General features: G+C 35.9%; 1 protein-coding gene across 1 annotated transcript in view; it reads right to left on the reverse strand.

The window, feature by feature from the left end:
• Positions 1 to 20,347, reverse strand: part of IPO8 (importin 8) — an 86,277-nt gene that overhangs the window by 34,018 nt on the left and 31,912 nt on the right. Inside the window, exons 13-20 of the mRNA XM_043562585.1 lie at positions 20,009 to 20,098; positions 18,181 to 18,346; positions 16,843 to 17,003; positions 15,891 to 16,016; positions 12,146 to 12,212; positions 8,004 to 8,129; positions 6,997 to 7,094; positions 3,913 to 4,008 (exon numbers count right to left, since the gene is read on the reverse strand). Of these exons, the coding sequence (XP_043418520.1) occupies positions 3,913 to 4,008; positions 6,997 to 7,094; positions 8,004 to 8,129; positions 12,146 to 12,212; positions 15,891 to 16,016; positions 16,843 to 17,003; positions 18,181 to 18,346; positions 20,009 to 20,098 (930 nt within the window). The remainder of the gene's footprint in view (positions 1 to 3,912; positions 4,009 to 6,996; positions 7,095 to 8,003; positions 8,130 to 12,145; positions 12,213 to 15,890; positions 16,017 to 16,842; positions 17,004 to 18,180; positions 18,347 to 20,008; positions 20,099 to 20,347) is intronic.

Genomic DNA, 20,347 nt, shown 5'->3' on the forward strand with positions numbered 1-20,347 from the left:
AAGAAAAATTAGATAAACTGGGCATCATCAAAATTAAAAACTGCTTCAAAGGACACCATCAAGAAAGTGCTAACACAACTGGGGCGCCTGGGGGGCTCAGTTGGTTGAGCTTCCAACTTCAGCTCAGGTCAGGATCTCACAGTTCGTGAGTTCAAGCCCCTCTGCGCTGACAGTGTGGTGCCTGTGTGGGATTCTCTCTTTCTCCCTCTCTCTCTGACCCTCCCCCACTTGCATGCTCTCTATCTCAAAATAAATCAAACTTAAAAAAAAAAAAAAAAAAGATTTAAGACAGTGGTAACACAATCCACAAATTGGGAGAAAATTTTTGCAAACTGTACATCTGACAATGGACTTGAATTTAGAATATTTAAATAACCCCCATAACTCAATAATAAACAAATAACCTAATTAAAATGGGCCAAGAATCTGAATAGACATTTCTAAAAAAAAAAAAAAAAAAAGATATACAAATGGCCATAGGAAAAGATACTCAACATCATTAGCCATCAAGCAAATGCAAATCAAAACTGTGATATACTACTTCACACCTACAAGGATGGCTATAAGAAAAAAAAAAACTGATCAAGAAAACAAGAGCAACAAAGCAAGAATTGATGAGGATACAGACAAATTGGAATCCTCCTCATTCACTGCTGGTAGGAATGGGAAATGGTGCAGCTGCTTTGGAAAAAGTTTGGCAGTTCTTCAAACAATTAAACAAAGAACCACCACTCCTAGATATATTCCAAGAGAAATGAAAGTATGTCCACACGAAAATCTGCATAGAAATGTGCATACCATTATTCACAGTAGACAAAAAGTGGGAATAATCAGGGGCGCCTGGCTGGCTCAGTCAGTAGGGCATATGACTTCTGATCTCAGAGTCATGACTTCAAGCCCCTCATTGGGGATGGAGCTGACTTAAAAAAAAAAAAAAGTGGATATAATCCAAGAATCCACCAACTAATGAATGGCTAAAATAAATGTGATATATCCACACAATGGAATATTTGGCAATAAAAAGAAATGAAGTACTAGTACGCATGCTACCACATGGATGAACCTTTAAACCATTATGCTAAGTGAGAAAAGTCATTCACAAAGGACCACATGATTCTGTTTATATGAAATGTCTAGAATAGACAAATCTCTAAAATAAGAAAGCGGAAAAATGGTTGCCTAGGCTGGGGGGCGGGGGGGGGTAGGTGTTAAGGGGAAATGAGGAGTTCTTTGGGAGATAGTGATGGAATGCTCTAAAACTGACCAAAGTAACCATAAAATACCTAGGAATAAACCTAACCAAAGAGGTGAAAAATCTATACACTGAAAAGTATAGAAAGCTTATGAAAGAAATTGAAGAAGACGCAAAAAATGGAAAAACATTCCATGCTCCTGGATAGGAAGAGCAAGTATTGTTAAAATGTCAATACTACCCAAAGCAATCTACATATTCAATGCAATACGTATCAAAACAACACCAGCACTCTTCAAAGAGCTAGAATAAACAATTCTTAAATTTGTATGGAACCAGAAAAGACCCCAATAACCAAAGCAATCCTGAAAAAGAAAACCAAAGCTGGAGGCATCACAATTCCAGACTTCAAGCTGTATTGCAAAGCTATAATCATCAAGACAGTATGGTACTGGCACAAGAACAGACACTCAGATCAATGGAACAGAATAGAGAACCCAGAAATGGAACCACAAACGTATGGTCAACTAATCTTTGACAAAGCAGGAAAGAATATCCAATGGAATAAAGACAGTCTCTTCAGTAAGTGGTGCTGGGAAAACTGGACAGCGACACACAGAAAAATGAACCTGGACCACTTTCTCACACCATACACAAAAATAAACCCAAAATGGATGAAAGACCTAAATGTAAGACAGGAAAATCCTAGAGGAAAAATCAGGCAACAACCTCTTTGGCCTTGGCCACAGCAATTTTTTACTTGACATGTCTCTGGAGGCAAGGGAAAGAAAAGCAAAAATAAACTATTGGGACCTCATCAAGATAAAAAGCTTCTGCACGGCGAAGGAAATAATCAGCAAAACTAAAAGGTAACCAATGGAACAAGAGAAGATATTTGCAAATGACATATCAGATAAAAGGTTAGATCCAAAATCTATAAAGAACTTATCAAACTCAACACCCCAAAAACAAATAATCCAGTGAAAAAATGGGCAAAAGACATGAATAGACACCTTTCCAAAAAAGACATCCAGATAGCTGACACACACATGAAAAAATGCTCAACATCACTAATCATCAGGGAAATACAAATCAAAACCACAATGAGATACCACCTCACACCTGTCAGAATAGCTAACATTAACAGCTCAGGCAACAACAGATATTGGCAAGGATGCAGACAAAGAGGAACCCTTTTGCACCACTGGTGGGAATGCAAACTGGTGCAGCCACTCTAGAAAACATTATAGAGGTTCCTCAAAATATTAAAAATAGAACTACCCTACAATCAATCCAGCAATTACATTACTAGGTATTTATCCAAGGGATACAGGTATGCTGTTTCAAAGGGGCACATACCACCAACGTTTATAGCAGCACTACTGACAATAGCCAAAGTATGGAAAGAGCTCAAATGTCCATAAACAGATGAAAAGATAAAGAAGATGTGGTATGTATATACACAGTGTAATATTACTCAGCAGTCAAAAAAAGAATGAAATCTTGCCATTTGCAACAGTGTGGATGGAACTATAGTGTATTATGTTAAGCAAAATAAGTCAGAGAAAGACATAGCATATGATTTCACTCATATGTGGAACTTAAGATACAAAACAGATGAACATAAGGGAAGGGATATAAAATAATATAAAAACAGAGAGGGGGACAACCATAAGAGAACAAACTGAGGGTTGCTGGAGGGGTATTGGGTATGGGGATGGGCTAAATGGGCAAGGGGCATTAAGGAGGACAGTTGCTGGGATCAGCACTGGGTGTTATAAGTAAGTGATGAATCACTAAATTCTATTCTTGAAATCATTATTACACCATTTATATTAACTAACTTGGATTTAAATTTTAAATTAATTAATTAAAAAATAAAACTGACTATATGAATAGTTGCATGATTCTGTGAATCTATTAAAATACACTGAATCCACTGTAAATGAGTGAATTATACGGTACATGAATTATAGTTCAATAAAGCTGTTACCAAAAAATACATGGAGCAAACATTACAGAACTGAAAGAAAAAAAAGACAACTCCACAATTTTACTTGAAGACTATTTTTCTCAGTATCTATCATACCATGATTACACCAAATATCAAATTAATCTTTGTTGAAAATTTAGAATACTTTTTTAAAAATTTTATTTTGAGGGAGAGAGAGCAGGGGAGGGGCAGAGAGAGAGAGAGAGGAGAATCCCAAGCAGGCTCAGTGCTGTCACCGCAGAGCCCAATGTGGGGCTCAAACTCACAAACCGAGCTGAAATCAAGAGTCGGACACTGAGCCACCGGGCGCCCCTATAATACTTTTTAAATCAGTAAAAGAAACTTTTTCTTTTTTGTACAGTATCTTCATTTCTGGTTAAAAGAACAAATCTGAGAATATTTCAATAGAATCTACAAAAACAAAGGGAAAATGCAAATCTCTGGGAAACCAATTAAGTAGAATTTACATATTCATCTCCTTCATGATTCGCTTGATAGCCTCTTAAATTATTACATATTTTTCTGTTTATTTCTTTCTCTGCTAGAATGCAAGGTGCAATTTTCAAATTGCATGGGTATTTTTCCTTGCCATTTAAATAGGATTTGTACCAGGAAGCACAAACTTCAGGCTATCTTTTTAATTTTCCATCATATAATATAAACAAAATGTCAGTCAGGTAAAATTTCAGTATAAACATCAAGTACAAACTTTCCATACATGTATTACCTGATCAATTCCCTTTCCTTTGCACTGAAGAATGATGACTTCAAGGAGTTTGGCTGCATGACATTCCGCATCTTCTCCTGCATCTCCACATAGTACCTACAGTAATCACAATTTAGCTTAGCAGTGAATGGCACTGCAGAGAATTTAATCGAGTGTACATGAAGCAAATAGCTCATAAAAATTCACACATTAGAATCGCAGCTTTGCTTTCTAAGTTTGCCCATCCAAAAGAAGGAAGGTCAAAATAAAGTACATCTATCTTCTTTATCTACTCTAATTCCTTTTAAGAAGAAAGAATTCACCTATTTAACTTTGGATTAGTAAAGTGAAGCTATAGGAATTAACTTCAGATAAACGAAGCTTCCCTTAAAGGCAACAAAACAACAAACCAATAAAATGAAATGAAAAGAAATTTTAAAACCTTACTTTTAAACAATGAAACAAACCCTGTAGTTTCTGTTTCTTTTGAGTTCTTGTCCATATATACTCACTTTTTTCAAAATAATAACCATAATTTGATATCACACACCTTTTAATTTCTCCATTTGGACTTTAAACTACAAACATTTTCCATCAATGTTATAACCATTTAGGACTGTAAGTATTACAGTAGATAAATATAACAGTTTACTAGATATTCCTCTATTGTCAATGCTGTATTTTCACTATTATAAACAATTCTACAATGCACGTGTTCATACATAAAATTTGGAATATAATTGCCTTATAATAAGGTTCCCAGAAGAGACATTCGCAGAGTAGAGGCAAGCTTATGTTGGAAATTAAGAAATATAAAAAAATTAATAAATGTTAAAACACAAGCTATAAGAAAAAGAACAGACTTAACCCAAAGAACAAAGAGGAGACAGAAATTAAAAATACAAACAATACAAATAACAGAAACAAAAAACAGATTCAATGAATAAAGACAACAAAGCAGACAGCTTCTGTCAAAATTATTCTTAAAAAGAACAAAATTTTAAAAATATTAGAAATGATAGTTGCAAACAAAATACTTAAGCTATTTGTTTAAACAAAAGACAAGAAAGACACAAATACAGATAAAGGAGAGATTAAAAATAAGTAAATATTATGGAGAACATTATATTCCTTATATATCTGAAAACTCAGGTTAATTGGATAATTTCCTAGGCAAATACAATTTAAGAAAACTGAATTAAAAAGAAATTCCAGGTAAAGAAGACAGATTGAACATTCCCATTTAATTTTATTACTTCCCAAAAGACTATTAAAATGACAGTAAAGAGATTTTAGAGGCATAAATCCACAAAGACAGAGAAAAGGAAAAAGTAGATAGCTATAAAATTTTGGAAGCTGGAAAACAGATGGATCAGTGAGCTGAATCCTAAGCAGGTAGCTGGCAACACCAAGAACCAACACTATTTACATAAAATTTAAAATTTACCTCTAGGGCAATGTATTTAGATCTAGATTCTAAATGTAAATGGGCTCTGGAACCAAAATGCTTGGTTCAAATTACAGCACTGCCACTTATTATCTGTGTTTTCAAACAAACTTATTAACCTCTGTGTCTTACTGTTCCCATCATGGCGTACAATACAGAAAGAATAAATAAATCACTCCTTTTTCCCCAAATTGTATTTGCTTGGTTTTTTGTTGGTTGGTTGGCTGGTTGGTTGTTGGTTGGTTTTGGTCCCCACCTCCAAAAGGAGAAGAAACAAAATATGTTTAGTAATTTAAAAAATGGGCTCTGGAGCCAGACCACCTGGGTTCAAATATGGCTCCAACAAAGACTAGCTCTGTGACTTAGGACAATGTACTAAACCTCAGGCACGATGCAAAAAATTATACCTTGGTCTCCTCTTTGACCAAAAGGTGATACCTTCCTCATAATATTGTAAAGATAAAATAAGTTAATATGTATAAAATGCTGAGGAAATACCTGGTATACAGGAAGAGTCCAGTAAGTATTAGTTATTACTAAAAACCAAGAATAGGACATATATTTTAACTAGTTGGTAAGTCTAAGGACATTACTGTGAGCATCACTTTTATCCCAGCAGCTATAATACAGAGCAGCTGTACTAATGGGTGTAGGACTGTTATGTTTTCTGCTTGCTGCTTTCTCTTTCCCTTTCCCTCAATAGCACTTGTCTACACTACTTAGGAGAAAATACTAAGCACTGCCAAGTGATTATGATTTAATAAGCTAGGTTATTACAGAGCTAAAGGAGTCTTTAAAAATCATGACTCTACTCCTTTCATTTATATGTGATGAAACTTAGTGACCTCCCAAAATCTCCCAGGCTCTTTACAACTGAACTGAGACTTTAATCAGATGTGCTGATTGTCAGCTCAGAGCTCTTAACATATCTTGGTACACATCTCTTTTAGTGAGAAAGACAGGTTGTAGACTAGATACTTTAGTCCCAACTCCAAGGCCAAACTTAGATATTTGGCAGCTTTATGCAACATACAGTTTTATATTTATGTGTATACAAATATTCACCTAAAGGAGAAAGGAAAACATTATTTATACTCATCAATGATTCCTAGATACAACCAATAGAGGGCAAAATCTAACCTGTGACAAAGACAACACAGTAGACATGTTTGCATGTGAATCTAACAGTAGCCAGTATATGGCTGATAAATCAACCTGTATTGAGCTAAATGATGCTGTTTTTCCAACTATTCCAATTTTTTGTCTTATTTATAATCAAAATATATACATCTAGTTGTTTCCAATATACACATTCAATTTAAAAAAATCAAGACTGACAAACTGTGTGCTTATTTTCTTAGCACTTTTCTTTCATCAAGTAGTAAGTTCGCATTTTTGAAGGAAAAACAAACAAAATTATTTACCCTGACCATTATAAAGTACACAGCTATAAAAGTGGCAAGCATTCTTAAGCACAACACAAATATAAATTTTTCAAATAATAATTTCAAGCTCTATTAGAAAATACAAAATGGCAAATATATGTTGATGAAGGCAATACAGAACTAAAGGTGTAAGAAACAAATTGAGAGTGACCAGCAGTAAAACACTCAAACATTACTAAGAACTACTACAACAACTGATTAGGACACGCTTACCTTTCTACACATTGTAAAAAGTATTTCTAAATGCTTTGGATTAGATAATAAAGTATTTGTATCTATTGTCACATAATTATGCAGGAGAGGCATCATATCTGGAAAAAAAAATTCAAAATCCCAATGAGACTTGAGCAACAGGAGTAGAAATAAATGATTCCCACGGAAGCTATATTTCTATAGCACCCACATATTACTATCTTCCTCCACAGCCACAAATGCTAGTAAGGAAAGTGACAGATCTGCCCTATTTATAGATGAGGAAAATGTGGATCAGGAAGATTAAAATGCTCACCATTTATTATAGTGATTGTTCTGAATGTTTGTCCTTTACTCTAAAGGACTCATCACCACTTCACAAAGTATGTATTTTCTTGCTTATCTGTGTGTTCCCCACCTTCCCTCCCCCCAACCAGAATGGAAGCGTCAAAAGAGCAATGCTGGGGCGCCTGGGTGGCGCAGTCGGTTAAGCGTCCAATTTCAGCCAGGTCACGATCTCACGGTCCGTGAGTTCGAGCCCCGCATCGGGCTCTGGGCTGATGGCTCAGAGCCTGGAGCCTGTTTCCGATTCTGTGTCTCCCTCTCTCTCTGCCCCTCCCCCGTTCATGCTCTGTCTCTCTCTGTCCCAAAAATAAATAAACGTTGAAAACAAAAAAAAAAAAAAAAAAAAAGAGCAATGCTGTCTATTTTGTTCACTGCTATACTGCTATACTTAGAACAGTGCTTGAAATATAGATAGTACTCAGAAAATACTAACTGAATTAATGTATGCACATTTGTTCTGACTGCAAACTAATTTGAGATACAACAGGAAACAGGCTCCTTCCTACTGCCTGTATCCCTAACTCTGGAAAACACTGCTCTAACAACACCACCCTTTACTCCACAGAGAAATAACAACTGTTTTTCTGATTAGTACCGGAATCGTATGTGTCTTTACGTCATGTGTCAAAGGAAATAATGTCCAGACACAGAAAAGCAAAAATGTTACATGGCCAAAGGCATACCTGTAAAGTATTCAAAACAATCCTGCTGAAACACCTCATATAATATACCTAGCAGCTGCCACATTTGAGGGGAAATGCCATGGCAGGTTAAACTGTAGGCCAGTGAAAGAATTTCTTCATAGAATTCTAGAAGGAAGAAAATCTCTAGTTAGAATGCTAGAAAACAGCAAAAATTAAAACACAAAGACCACAGACGGGAGGATTGAGACTATCTACCTGCATACATTCCTCGGCACCTAACATACTTGAGCACCCCTTTCTCAGCATTCCCATATTTGCCACCTTCCATCTGCCCCCTACCCAACAGGACAGGGCAAAGATTTGTTTTTACTAAATTTCCCTAGAATACTGGAAATACATATTTTCTTGATACTGTGTACTAAAATATAGTTATACTTCTAAAGCTATATTAGAAATGGGTACAAGACGGAATTGTATACCTCTTGTGCACAGTACTGTTAACTTACAAATAATTAATGTTCTTTGGAAAGCTTAATTAAGCTAGGCTACAATATCTTCTGGTCTCACATATTTTTACAAACTATGTTCTGGACCGTATTTTGTCAATTTACAAATCATGTAATACTTGTGCAGTATTTTAAAATTTATCTCAAGTCAGTGATATCCACTATAAAGTAGAAGAGTCCAAAGAGAATATTGTATTTGCATATATATTGCAAATATATTTGCATATATATGTATATATATATGTATTTGCATATATATTTCTTATTGCTCTCAGTCAAAAGTACATCATATCTAAACATACAATCAGAAAATGCAAATCTCAATAGAAAATTTTTCAAATAATTCCCACCATGTTCATCACTGAGCAAGTCTTTTAAGTTCAAAGATTTTTTCCCTCTTATTTATTTTAATTTTCAATGTTTATCTATTTTTGAGAAAGAGAGGTACAGCATGAGCAGAGAGAGAGGGAGACACAGATCCAAAGCAGGCTCCAGGCTCTGAGCTGTCAGCACAGAGCCTGACGTGGGGCTTGAATTCAGGAGCTGTGAGATTATGACCTGAGCCAAAGTAGGATGCTCAACCCACTGAGCCACACAGGCACCCCTCCTATTTAAAAGGAACTAATATTCACTCTGGAAGCTTGGAGGTTTTTTCTGTAATATAATTTTTTTAATGTTTATTTTTGAGAGAGAGAGAGAGATGGGGACAGAGGATCTGAATACTATCTATATTTCAAAGCAGGCTCCATGCTGACAGCAGCGAACCCAATGTGGGGCCAGAAACCACGAACCTAACACTGAGATCATAACCTAAGCAGAAGTCGGACATTCAACCAACTGAGCCAGCCAGGTGACCCTGTAGCATTATTTAAAACAATATACATGGGGAGCCTGGGTGGCTCAGTTAAGAGTCCAACTTCAGCTCAGGTCATGATTTCAAGGTTTGTGAGTTCAAGCCCTGCCTTGGGCTCTCCTCACCTGCTTCAGATCCTCTATCTTTCTCTGCCCCTCCCCCACTCATTCTCGTTCTCTCTCTCGCAAAAAATAAATATTAAAAACAAACAAACAATATATTCAAAAGCTGATAAGACAGATAGTTGCCTTACCAAGAACAAAATAAAATGTAAATTACAGATATTGGGAAAGAACTTGTTACATAAGACAATCACTTGAAAAACAGCATTATCTGAATATGAAACATCTGAAAGTTCTGTTCATCATTACCCCACACCTTGGAGAAAAGGAGAGCAAATGCCTCTTCCTAACTTTATAAAGGCTCAGGACAGAAAAGGAGCCCAATATTTCCTTGCACATGCTCAGCACGTGTGCACAACCCGATATTCAGATGCTGAAGACCAGGACTCTGAAACTTGACAGAGAAACTAGAAGGCACAAAGCTGTTGCAGATTACTTTTTGCAGCTGTGCTGGAGGCTGAACTGTGGTGGGCAGCAATCTAGGACCCAGTGTGGACAAAGACAGCACTGACTTTCTCAGCAGACCACTTCTATGGCACAATCATGCTGGCTCCAGCCAATTCCAGCCTTCCCACGGATTCAGCGAGCTACCAAACATCCTTCTACTACATTCCATTTATGCTTGAATTCGCCAAAAGTTATTTCAATCATTCTCAATCAAGAAGGCTCTTAGGGTGGGATGATTATACTAACTTTCACTTCCTGCATAAGATAAAGCAGATAAAGCAGTAATAGCTAAACCTAGGTTTTAATAATAAATGAAATCTTATAAGTAAATTAGCAATGAAAACAGGCAATGGAGAAAAGGAAAGTAGGACAATGGAAAGAGACTGGACCACGGGCACAAACAAAGTCAGGCTGCTGTGGTGGGGGTCCCAGAAAAACAGATTCGGCCCATGACATCTTACAGAACTATTTTTTTTTTTAATTTTTTTTAACATTTTTATTTATTTTTGAGACAGAGAGAGAGTGTGAACAGGGGAGGGGCAGAGAGAGAGGGAGACATAGAATCTGAAACAGGCTCCAGGCTCTGAGCAGTCAGCACAGAGCCCGACACGGGGCTCGAACTCACGGACCATGAGATCATGACCTGAGCCGAAGTCGGACGCTTAACTGACCAAGCCACCCAGGCGCCCCCTATTTTTTTTTTTTTAATTTTTTTTTTCAACGTTTATTTATTTTTGGGACAGAGAGAGACAGAGCATGAACGGGGGAAGGGCAGAGAGAGAGGGAGACACAGAATCGGAAACAGGCTCCAGGCTCTGAGCCATCAGCCCAGAGCCCGATGCGGGGCTCGAACTCACGGACCGCGAGATCGTGACCTGGCTGAAGTCGGACGCTTAACCGACTGCGCCACCCAGGCGCCCCACCTATTTTTTTTTTTAATCTAAGATCCTGCATGGCCAAATATTGGTTCAAAAAGGGTCATTAACATTACATCACAACTAAAAACACAAGAAAAGACCACCTGTCACCTTAAAGCTAGGAATGAGATACTAGACAGGCAACTGGAGCCATGGCTTTCTCATCTGTTCACTACACCCAAAAATAGGCCCTTTTCCTTAACATCCTGACATTTCAATTGCTCAAATCAAATAGCTGGTATAGACAGATGAAAAAGTTAGTATAAACTATTTCTCTTTATCTTACTTCACAGTGTCACTCCTCCAGATCGCTTTACTTTAAATGGAGAATTTTTGGTTACAATCTCTTCCATGAATAAAGACATAAATGAATATGTTCTTTTTTTGCTTATCAGAATCTCTAGGGTTATGGTCCAGAAATCTTCATTTGAACTAGCTCCTTGGTGATTCTTATGCATACCAAAGTTTGAGAACTACAGCTTTATAGCAATGATTTCAAAAGTAAGGGGTATGTACCCTAGGCAGTGTACTGAAATGGGAAATAATACATAGATATATGTATATAATATATACATAGTATGAAAATGTGTGTGTATATATGTATATAATGTGTATTAGAACACTTTATATAGACATTTAATCCCATCCCTTCTACATTTCTGTTTTTATATATGTAAATGTGGTTTCGTAACATATATATTCCCTGTAACTTGTATTCAAATATCATTCACATATATTAGAAATGCATGCTCAATTTTCTATCAATGGTGTGAGTGAGAAAAATTTTAGAGACAACTGCTCTTAAGCAGTAACACGCTTTTCTTTCAGCTTTCTGTCTGCACACTATATAGGCTGCACTCTTTCAGTAACACGCTTTTCTTTCAGCTTTCTGTCTGCACACTATATAGGCTGTCTCCAGGGAACAGGACTGGGGGCTGCCACCTGCAAAGTGCTTGGATACTGGAAAAACAGCCTCTTCTACAAATTCCCATCTATTGTAACATCCTGATTCTATTAGTTACTGGTTCTATTCAGAAGTTGGGCTCTATAATAAATAATGGAACAATAATTATTTCATACTTCTGAAAAGACATAGATCTATCATTTCACGTTTTTCAATTCCAAGACTAGGAATTCTTAATTGGATGTATTAAATTTTTCTCTAAATGAAAATACAGATATATAATACTCGAAAGTATATCCAAAAAACAGAAGAAAATGAAAGCTTCTCTCCCTCAAAATTGTCCATACTGTTGAATCTGAAGGGCTAAAAATGCACTTTAAGTTTAAAGTTAAAAAATATCAATTAACTTTTTTACTCTACCTCTGAACTTACCAATTACATGTTTCTGTAAAACGAGATCAATGATCCGCAGACAGATGTTCTCTAACTGCTGAGTAACCTAAAGACAAATTTAAACATTTAGTTTAAAATCCATCGTGATAACTGGGGTGCCTGGGTGGCTCAGCTGGTTGACCATCTGACTTCCAGTCAGGTCATGATCTCACAGTTTTTGAGTTCGAGCCCCACATCAAGCTCGCTGCTGTCGGCACACAGCCCGCTTAGGATCCTCTGCCCCCTGTCTTTGTCCCTCCCCAACTTGTGCTCTCTCAAAAATAAATAAACATTAAAATAAATAAAAATAAAATAAAAGATAAAATAAAATCCACCATGATAACTCTTACTCTATAAATACTAACCCAGTAAAAACATCAACAAAACTTTTTTGGAGGGATAAGTTGACAATTCTAAATTTCAAGTGAAAAAAATAACCAAGAAATTCTGAAAAGTAGACGAATGATGGAAGTGAGAGTTAAATCCATAATAAAATTATCAATTAAATTAGTTCCTAACCTCATATTTTACAACAAAGTAAGTTCCTAGTGAATGAAAGATTTCAACGTAAAAACTTGGGCCATAGAAATACGAGAAGAAATGAAAAGAAGTTGTGTATAATCCTGAAGATGGAAAATGGCTCAAAGCCCAAAAATCAGAAACAAATATATTGAGCCATTTGATTTCAAAAATTAAAAATATCTGCATAGTGTAGGGAAAAGTCAAAGATGAATGAAAAATTGAGGGAATTATTTTCAAATGGTATCACAGACAAATATCAAATTGGCTCCCGTGAAATCAAGTCAAGAGGAAAAAAAGGCAAAGGTCATGAAAAAGAAATACAAACAGACTTTAAGCTTATAACAAGATATTAACTCTCATACATGAGAAGGGTACAAATTCTAAGCCCAAGATTACCATTTTTCACCTATCAAACTGGCAATGATCAAAAAGTATTAACTGGGAAGAGAGGCACTGCTATACATTGATTTGAGGAGTGTAATGTGGCCAAGTTAGCAATTATCTCTCAAGATCCTTTGACCCAGCAAGTCCACTTCAAGGAATCTGTCCTCCAGACATATTATTACCTGTGCAAATGACATGTAACAGGCCATTCACTGCAGCAATGTTTGTGATTAGTAATAACCAAAGGTCCGTTTAAGAAGGGACAGTTAAATGATATTCATTAATGAGGGACTGGTTGAATAAACTAACACATAAAGAAAGATTATGCAACTACTAAAAATACTAACTTTAGTGGCTAATAATTATGGAAGGATCACCAAGACATAATTCAAAAATGGTAGATAAAAACTGTATACTATCATTTTCATAAAAGAAAAAAATACACGCTCATTTTTTTTTACTGAGACATTATAAGAGAAAATATCTCTGGAAGGGTACAAAAACCTAGGAGAGGAACTACCTCCTCCACAGAGGAGAATGACATCTGGGGAGCTGAGTGAGAAGGTGAAATTTCACTGAATACCTTTTCATGTCTTTTGAATTTTTCAACACAGGTTGTACTAAATATTTTTTAAACTTTTTTTTTTCAACGTTTATTTATTTTTGGGACAGAGAGAGAGACAGAGCATGAACGGGGGAGGGGCAGAGAGAGAGGGAGACACAGAATCGGAAACAGGCTCCAGGCTCTGAGCCATCAGCCCAGAGCCTGACGCGGGGCTCGAACTCCCGGACCGCGAGATCATGACCTGGCTGAAGTCGGACGCTTAACCGACTGCGCCACCCAGGCGCCCCCTAAATATTTTTTAAATAAGCAAAAATTAAACTCCATCATGGGTTACATTGTCCATCTAAGTATCCTATTTCAACTTTTGAGCATATTCTTTGAATATTCAGCTTTAAAGTACTGTGTTAAAGTTCAAATGATCCAAAATCTCCAGTTTGAAAATTTGTCAATATATTTAAATCATTAAAGAAAACTGCATATACGTAAACATCTGGTTTAGATTTCTAATTTTGTTCTGCATATACTCAGTGTGCATGTATTCATACACATGTGATTTTTCCTTTTAAGGAAAGACTTTTCTCAAAGTTTGCTTTTAATAAGCCAAAGTTCAAAATCCCAAGACAGGCAGTCAGGAGACCAAGATTCTACTCCTTGTTTTGCCTCTAATTATCTATGACCTTCGTAAAGCCACTCACTGAAGGCTTCACATTTTTTTCATAGGTAAGGAAGCTGGATTGGATTAGTGCTTCTCAATTTTAAACCATGCCTCCTTTGATAATCACAGTAAGTTCACATGCTCCTTTAACTTTATCTGAAATGCAAAATTAATATCAAGAGTAAAAATATTAAAACAAAAAGGTAAAGTACTGTTTTGTTTTCAAACTAATCCTGCTGCTCATTTTACTACTGCCCATCTTCGATACACACATATTTTAGACAACTGGATTAGGAGATTTCTAAGGTCTCCAAATTTAAAAATACAAGTTCTGCATATAAGGCAAAAGAATTATCCTTAAGTATGCTTGTTGTAATTTGGAACATCTCACTGTTCCTGGATGGCCCATACAGTTTTAACAAGAATACAAAAATAAAATAATGAATATGGGAATAAAAATTCACATTAAGCCTTTTTAGGTGAAGGAGGCCTTCCCAGGAGAAGAATATCGAACTGTTTTTAAGAATCCAGTAATTTTCCACTGGTGTGTGATAAACACAGGATAAATCAACAGCCATGGGGTTTAACAATGCTATTTAAAGAACCACCACCTGCTTCCTAAGTCCCACTGTATGAAACAGGAGCTGCCGCCATTGCTGAGCAAGTCAGCCTAAGCTCACAGAAGGAACCAACTCAAATCTGAGAGGCAATGTAATACTTGGGGAGGAGGGTGGCAGGTTTCAGGTGGAGATAAATGGATATATTATCAGAATAATCTGACTGCAAACCCAAAACTCTATGGCCATGAGCAAGACTCCTGATACTACATAAACTTGTTTTCCACTTCTGCAAAAGGACACTACCATTACCAGCTCTAGTGATCTCATGGTGACACTAGTAAAATCCTATCAGTGAACAGAGGGGAAAGCACCTAATAACTATCTGCACAAATTCTTCTCCCAATATTGTTCTGGAATTCAGTTTAAGAAAGATGATGTTTTAAGTTCTTCTTCCCTTCCATTCTCATGATGTTTGTTACATTTGAATTTTGTTCCACTACTTAATATCTGCCACTGTGATTGAATGGCTATCACTCTCTACAAGAAGACTAGACTGTGGGTTCCAAAAGGCAGAGTTCATGTCTTATCCAATTTGATATTCCCCCAAAATCTAGCCTGGAACACAGATGTGACGAACTAAACTCAGTTTAATAATACAGAGATGTCCTATATACCTTACAACAACATGTAATATTTCCCCCCTTAATCATTTTAATACGGCCTTTGAAAATTTGAAGGTAGTTTTTAAAATCTAACATATATAATAGCAATTTTAACGTTTATTTATTTTGAGAGAGAGAGAGAGAGAGAGAGCAGAGAAGGCACAGAGAGAGAGAGGGAGACAGAGAATCCCAAGCAGGCTCTGCAGCTGTCAGCACAGCTGACATGGGGCTCGAACTCATGAACCATGGATCACGACCTGAGCCAAAACCAAGAGTCAGACACTTAATCAACTGAGCCACCCAGACGCCCCTAAATAGCAACTTTAAAGTCATGCCCATTGATCATATAAATTTCAGTTAATGGTACTATAATGACATAATAAAACACAAATTCCACCTCTTTATGATCTTCTACAACTGTCAAGATAGTATCAATAGTATGTAAAATTCCCATCGCCATTACTGTTTTGTCTTCGATTTCTTCATATTCATCACTTTGAAGGACTTTGCCAAATATCTCAGCCTATGAACATAACGTAAACATATTCAACAATTAGTAATGTTATACCTACCCCTCATTGTTGTTGTAAGTTAATAAAAGGGCAGTGGCACTCATCTAGACATCAGCATTGCACAAACATAAGTTACACACTTTACCAAGTAAATCAATGATAGACTATCATGTTTTAAGTACAGCCAATTTTTCCTTATCTTGTCACTAGAGTGGAATATACATTAGTTATAACAATTAGCTATTATTTAACTTCTGGTTGTCATTAAACAAATAAGCCCAAAGTCTGAAATCTAGCAATAGTCAAGTGAAAAATTTGATAGAAGGTAGAAGACAAAGTTAAGAAATCACCTAGAAAATGAAACAAAAAAGACAGATAGACATGGAAGACAAGAGAAAAAAAGGTAAGAAAATTAAAGACTCGGTCCTGATCCAATATTCCTTATCAGAACTATAGAATAGAAAAAAAAAAAAATGGTAGGGAGAAATTAATCAAATAAGTAATGCAAAAATTGCCCACAACTGAAGGAAATGAGTTTCCAGATTCAAAACCCACAAAATGAAAATTTAAAAAGCTCACAAAGTACATCATTGTAAAATCTCAAAATATTACAGATGAAATGATCCCAATGTTATTAGATTTAAGTCTAGTTAAATATAGAAATTAACAACTGTCAGAATTACTAGAGCAAACATTTTTATATTAACATTTCAATTACATATAAAACTGAACTCCAAATTTGGGAATTCAATTTACTTAGATCAGTCAAGGCTTTTATTTTTATTATTCAAGGCTGAATTTACTTTCAAACTAACATAAAACTTTTCCCATTCTTACCAAATGTTGGGTCATATCAACAGCAATTGAAGCTACTTCTTGACTATATTCACATATCATCTTCTGGATAACATTAGTAACATCATCATTTTCTGTCTCTCTAACGATGTGCAACAGCTCCTGCATGATAGGCCTTACGTGTGGCTTCATATATTCCTTAGCTAATGCAATAAAACAAACAAAATGAGTAAAAAAATTAGGTATTCAAAATTGGCGATAGGAATTAACTTGGTCACAAGGTTAAGTGACACAGGGTAATAGGCTCTTAACAGATACTTGCTTTATGGTATAAGATACAAAGCTGTACCAGGGCACCTGGGTGGTTCAGTCAGTTAAGCGTCTGACTCTTGGTTTCGGCTCAGGTCATGATCTCACAGTTTGCGAGTTCAAGTCCCGCATCAGGCTCTGCACTGAAGCACAGAGCCTGCTTGGGATTCTTTGTCTCCCTCTCTCTCTGTCCCTCCCCACAGCACATTCTCTGTTTCTCTCAAAATAAAAAAAAATTTTTAAAAGCTATGCCAAAATAATCTTCACTAACACATCCACTTCCCCTTAATTAGAGGTAATCAATCCTACAGAGGAAAGAACTGTCCTGCCCAAAATGCCAAGATCCTTCATTCAGAAATTCTAATTATACAAATGTTCTATCATCAGGATGACTTACAGAACATGTATATATCAAGATATCAGTATAAAAAATCATGTACATAAAAACTATGCCGAATACCTCCTCCCACACGTCCTTGTACAATATTCAGTCTTCCCACTGAAACACTGTTGAACAGAAGTAAATTAGATTCATGTACTTCATAAAACTGAATTTACTTCCCAAGGTTTACTTGAACTTTGAACAGAATATTCTTCTGAACAAACAAACGAGTTATCTGTGTTATCACTCACCAGAAATTCCACTTGCTACTTTCAGAACTAGTAGAATCAGAGTCCTAGAGCTGAAAGGTCTCTTGAGGCCATTTAGTTCAATCCCCTGAATTTAAATATATGGAAAGCTAACCCTTGACAGATGGTATGCCTCTACACAGGCTTACACAGCAACCTAGTAGCACAATCAAAATTAGACACCAGGTCTCCTGATTCCCAGCCTACCCCAGCGGCCAATAACTATCAACTTATTTCCTAATCCAAAATTTTTCTGGAGACCAGTCAATAGGAACTCCTGAAAAGGGCAAGGATAAACTGCTATAAAATTCTGAGGGAACAAAAGCTCAGAAATCTAAACCTTGCACCTGAAGACTCAGAGAAATCATCCTCAAGGATAAGAAGAAAGGATTTCAAAAAATAAAATAACATAAACCCTTTAAAAGGTATTTTTGGCTTTACCTTGTGTCTGGTTAGAAATTAATGACTGAAGAGCAAGGGCAGCTTCAACTTTGACAGGCATCTCCTTATCTTCAATCAGGCTCTTCTTTGCCAGTTCGACTGCATTTCTCAGATTGAGCTCATTATGAAACTTCAAAGAACTAAACGCATGAAGTACCCAACAGGACTATAAGAAGAAATTAAGTAGGAAACTGTTAGGATTGTGGCATTCTATAATAAAGTCACGCACATAAGAACTTCTTAGTAAAATATCATTAACTCTACCAAGTACTGTTTGTTTTTGGAGGGTAGCATATTACCCATAGTTTTTAACTTCTGGACTTCCCGCTTTTTTTATTTAAAAAGGCAGTTGTTGCTTCTAAATTATCTATACGCAATTTTTCACAGGGAAAAGAAAATGGGCCTAACTGAAGCGTCTCTGAAAAAAGAAATCCTGTTTATGCTTAATAAATATTATGAGTCATAACTAATGTGTTATTTATATGTAAGAGCTACTACAAACCAACGTTTAACTTTCATTTGCTGGCCTTCCCAGCAAACAAATGAAATATTATTTTCCCTTACTCATGTAAGGACTTAGCAAACTTTTTTGCTCATATAAGGTATGAAGAATTTTAAATCTTATATAGATTACCAAACTTTAAACTATTAGACCACAGAATCATATTATTACTTTAATTCTCCATGTACATAAAACACAATTAACGGTAATTTGTTTTACTGCTAAAAGACTTTTAGCAAGAGAATTACAATTCACACAGCCTGTCAAAGGTTACAGCCTACCTATAAAAACACTTGTATGCCCTCCATACCTCTAATCTACATGTGCCCAAATACTTCTCCAGTGAATGTTGCCATCTGTTTATAAAAAGGCTTTAGTGTGTAAGACATTGTTAACGTATGTTCTTTATAGCAAGACATTTTTTGTGTTGATGTAATTATAAACACTAGGCTCTCGAATTAAAGTTCTATTTTTATTTCTCCATAAAAGATATTGATTCTAGAAGTCATATACACTTAGAACACAAATAAGTTTATGTGAATTATTATCTTCCCCATTTTTCTAAGGCATATCGACCTAATATACTATCTGTACTAATTAAGGTTTTAGCCAAACTAGAATTTCAGGCTGTTTTGGACACTGAAAATTAATCAGTTTACAAATTTACATTGTACTATTGCTATAACATTATCCCTCTCACTCCATGTTTTATGAATGCAGCAAGTGGGGCTAGAGTGAAAATTTAGAGCAGCTGAATTAGAATCCATAAATCCTTTATTTATTAGTTTGTTCTTTATTCAGCTTATGTGACCATAAGGGCAGTCTGACTGACTTCATTTTGTTCCAATACGTGGTAAAAGGTCAATTTATCCAAAAACATTTAGTTCAAAAAATATCTTACAAATGAACATTTTTTAAAGTTTATTTTTCGGGGCGCCTGGGTGGCGCAGTCGGTTAAGCGTCCGACTTCAGCCAGGTCACGATCTTGCAGTCCGTGAGTTCGAGCCCCGCGTCGGGCTCTGGGCTGATGGCTCAGAGCCTGGAGCCTGTTTCCGATTCTGTGTCTCCCTCTCTCTCTGCCCCTCCCCCGTTCATGCTCTGTCTCTCTCTGTCCCAAAAATAAATAAACGTTGAAAAAAAAAAAATTTTTTAAGTTTATTTTTCTTAAAAAAAAAAAAGTTTATTTTTCTTTATAATCCCTATACCCATCGTGAAGCTCGATCTCACAACCCCAAGATCAAGAATCATATGCTCCTCTAACTAAGCCAGCCAGGTGTCCCACAAATGAAGATTTTAAGAAACACAATGGAAATATGGAAAACTTACTCTAGCTCGAAGATATCCCAGGTTAGACAATAATAGTGGAAATACATGATTCTGTAGCAACAACTCCATTTGGTCCTTGAATAAACTCTTCTGTTAGGAGATAGATATGAAGTTTTAACTTATCAATGCCTTTTCATATATAAAAATCACAACCAAGTAAAGTGTTTATCATGACTTATGCTTAGTATACTTCTATGTGTAATTTTATAAAATTATTTGACCTACATATTGTATGTTTTAAAACAAGAAATAGTACCTTACAAAATAATTTGATACTGATTGACTTTTGCAGCAATAACACTAAAGTCATATTGCATCCTTTTTTAATTTAGCAACAGT

Source organism: Prionailurus bengalensis, chromosome B4 (assembly GCF_016509475.1).
Source record: "Prionailurus bengalensis isolate Pbe53 chromosome B4, Fcat_Pben_1.1_paternal_pri, whole genome shotgun sequence".
NCBI classification, from domain to species: domain Eukaryota; kingdom Metazoa; phylum Chordata; class Mammalia; order Carnivora; family Felidae; genus Prionailurus; species Prionailurus bengalensis.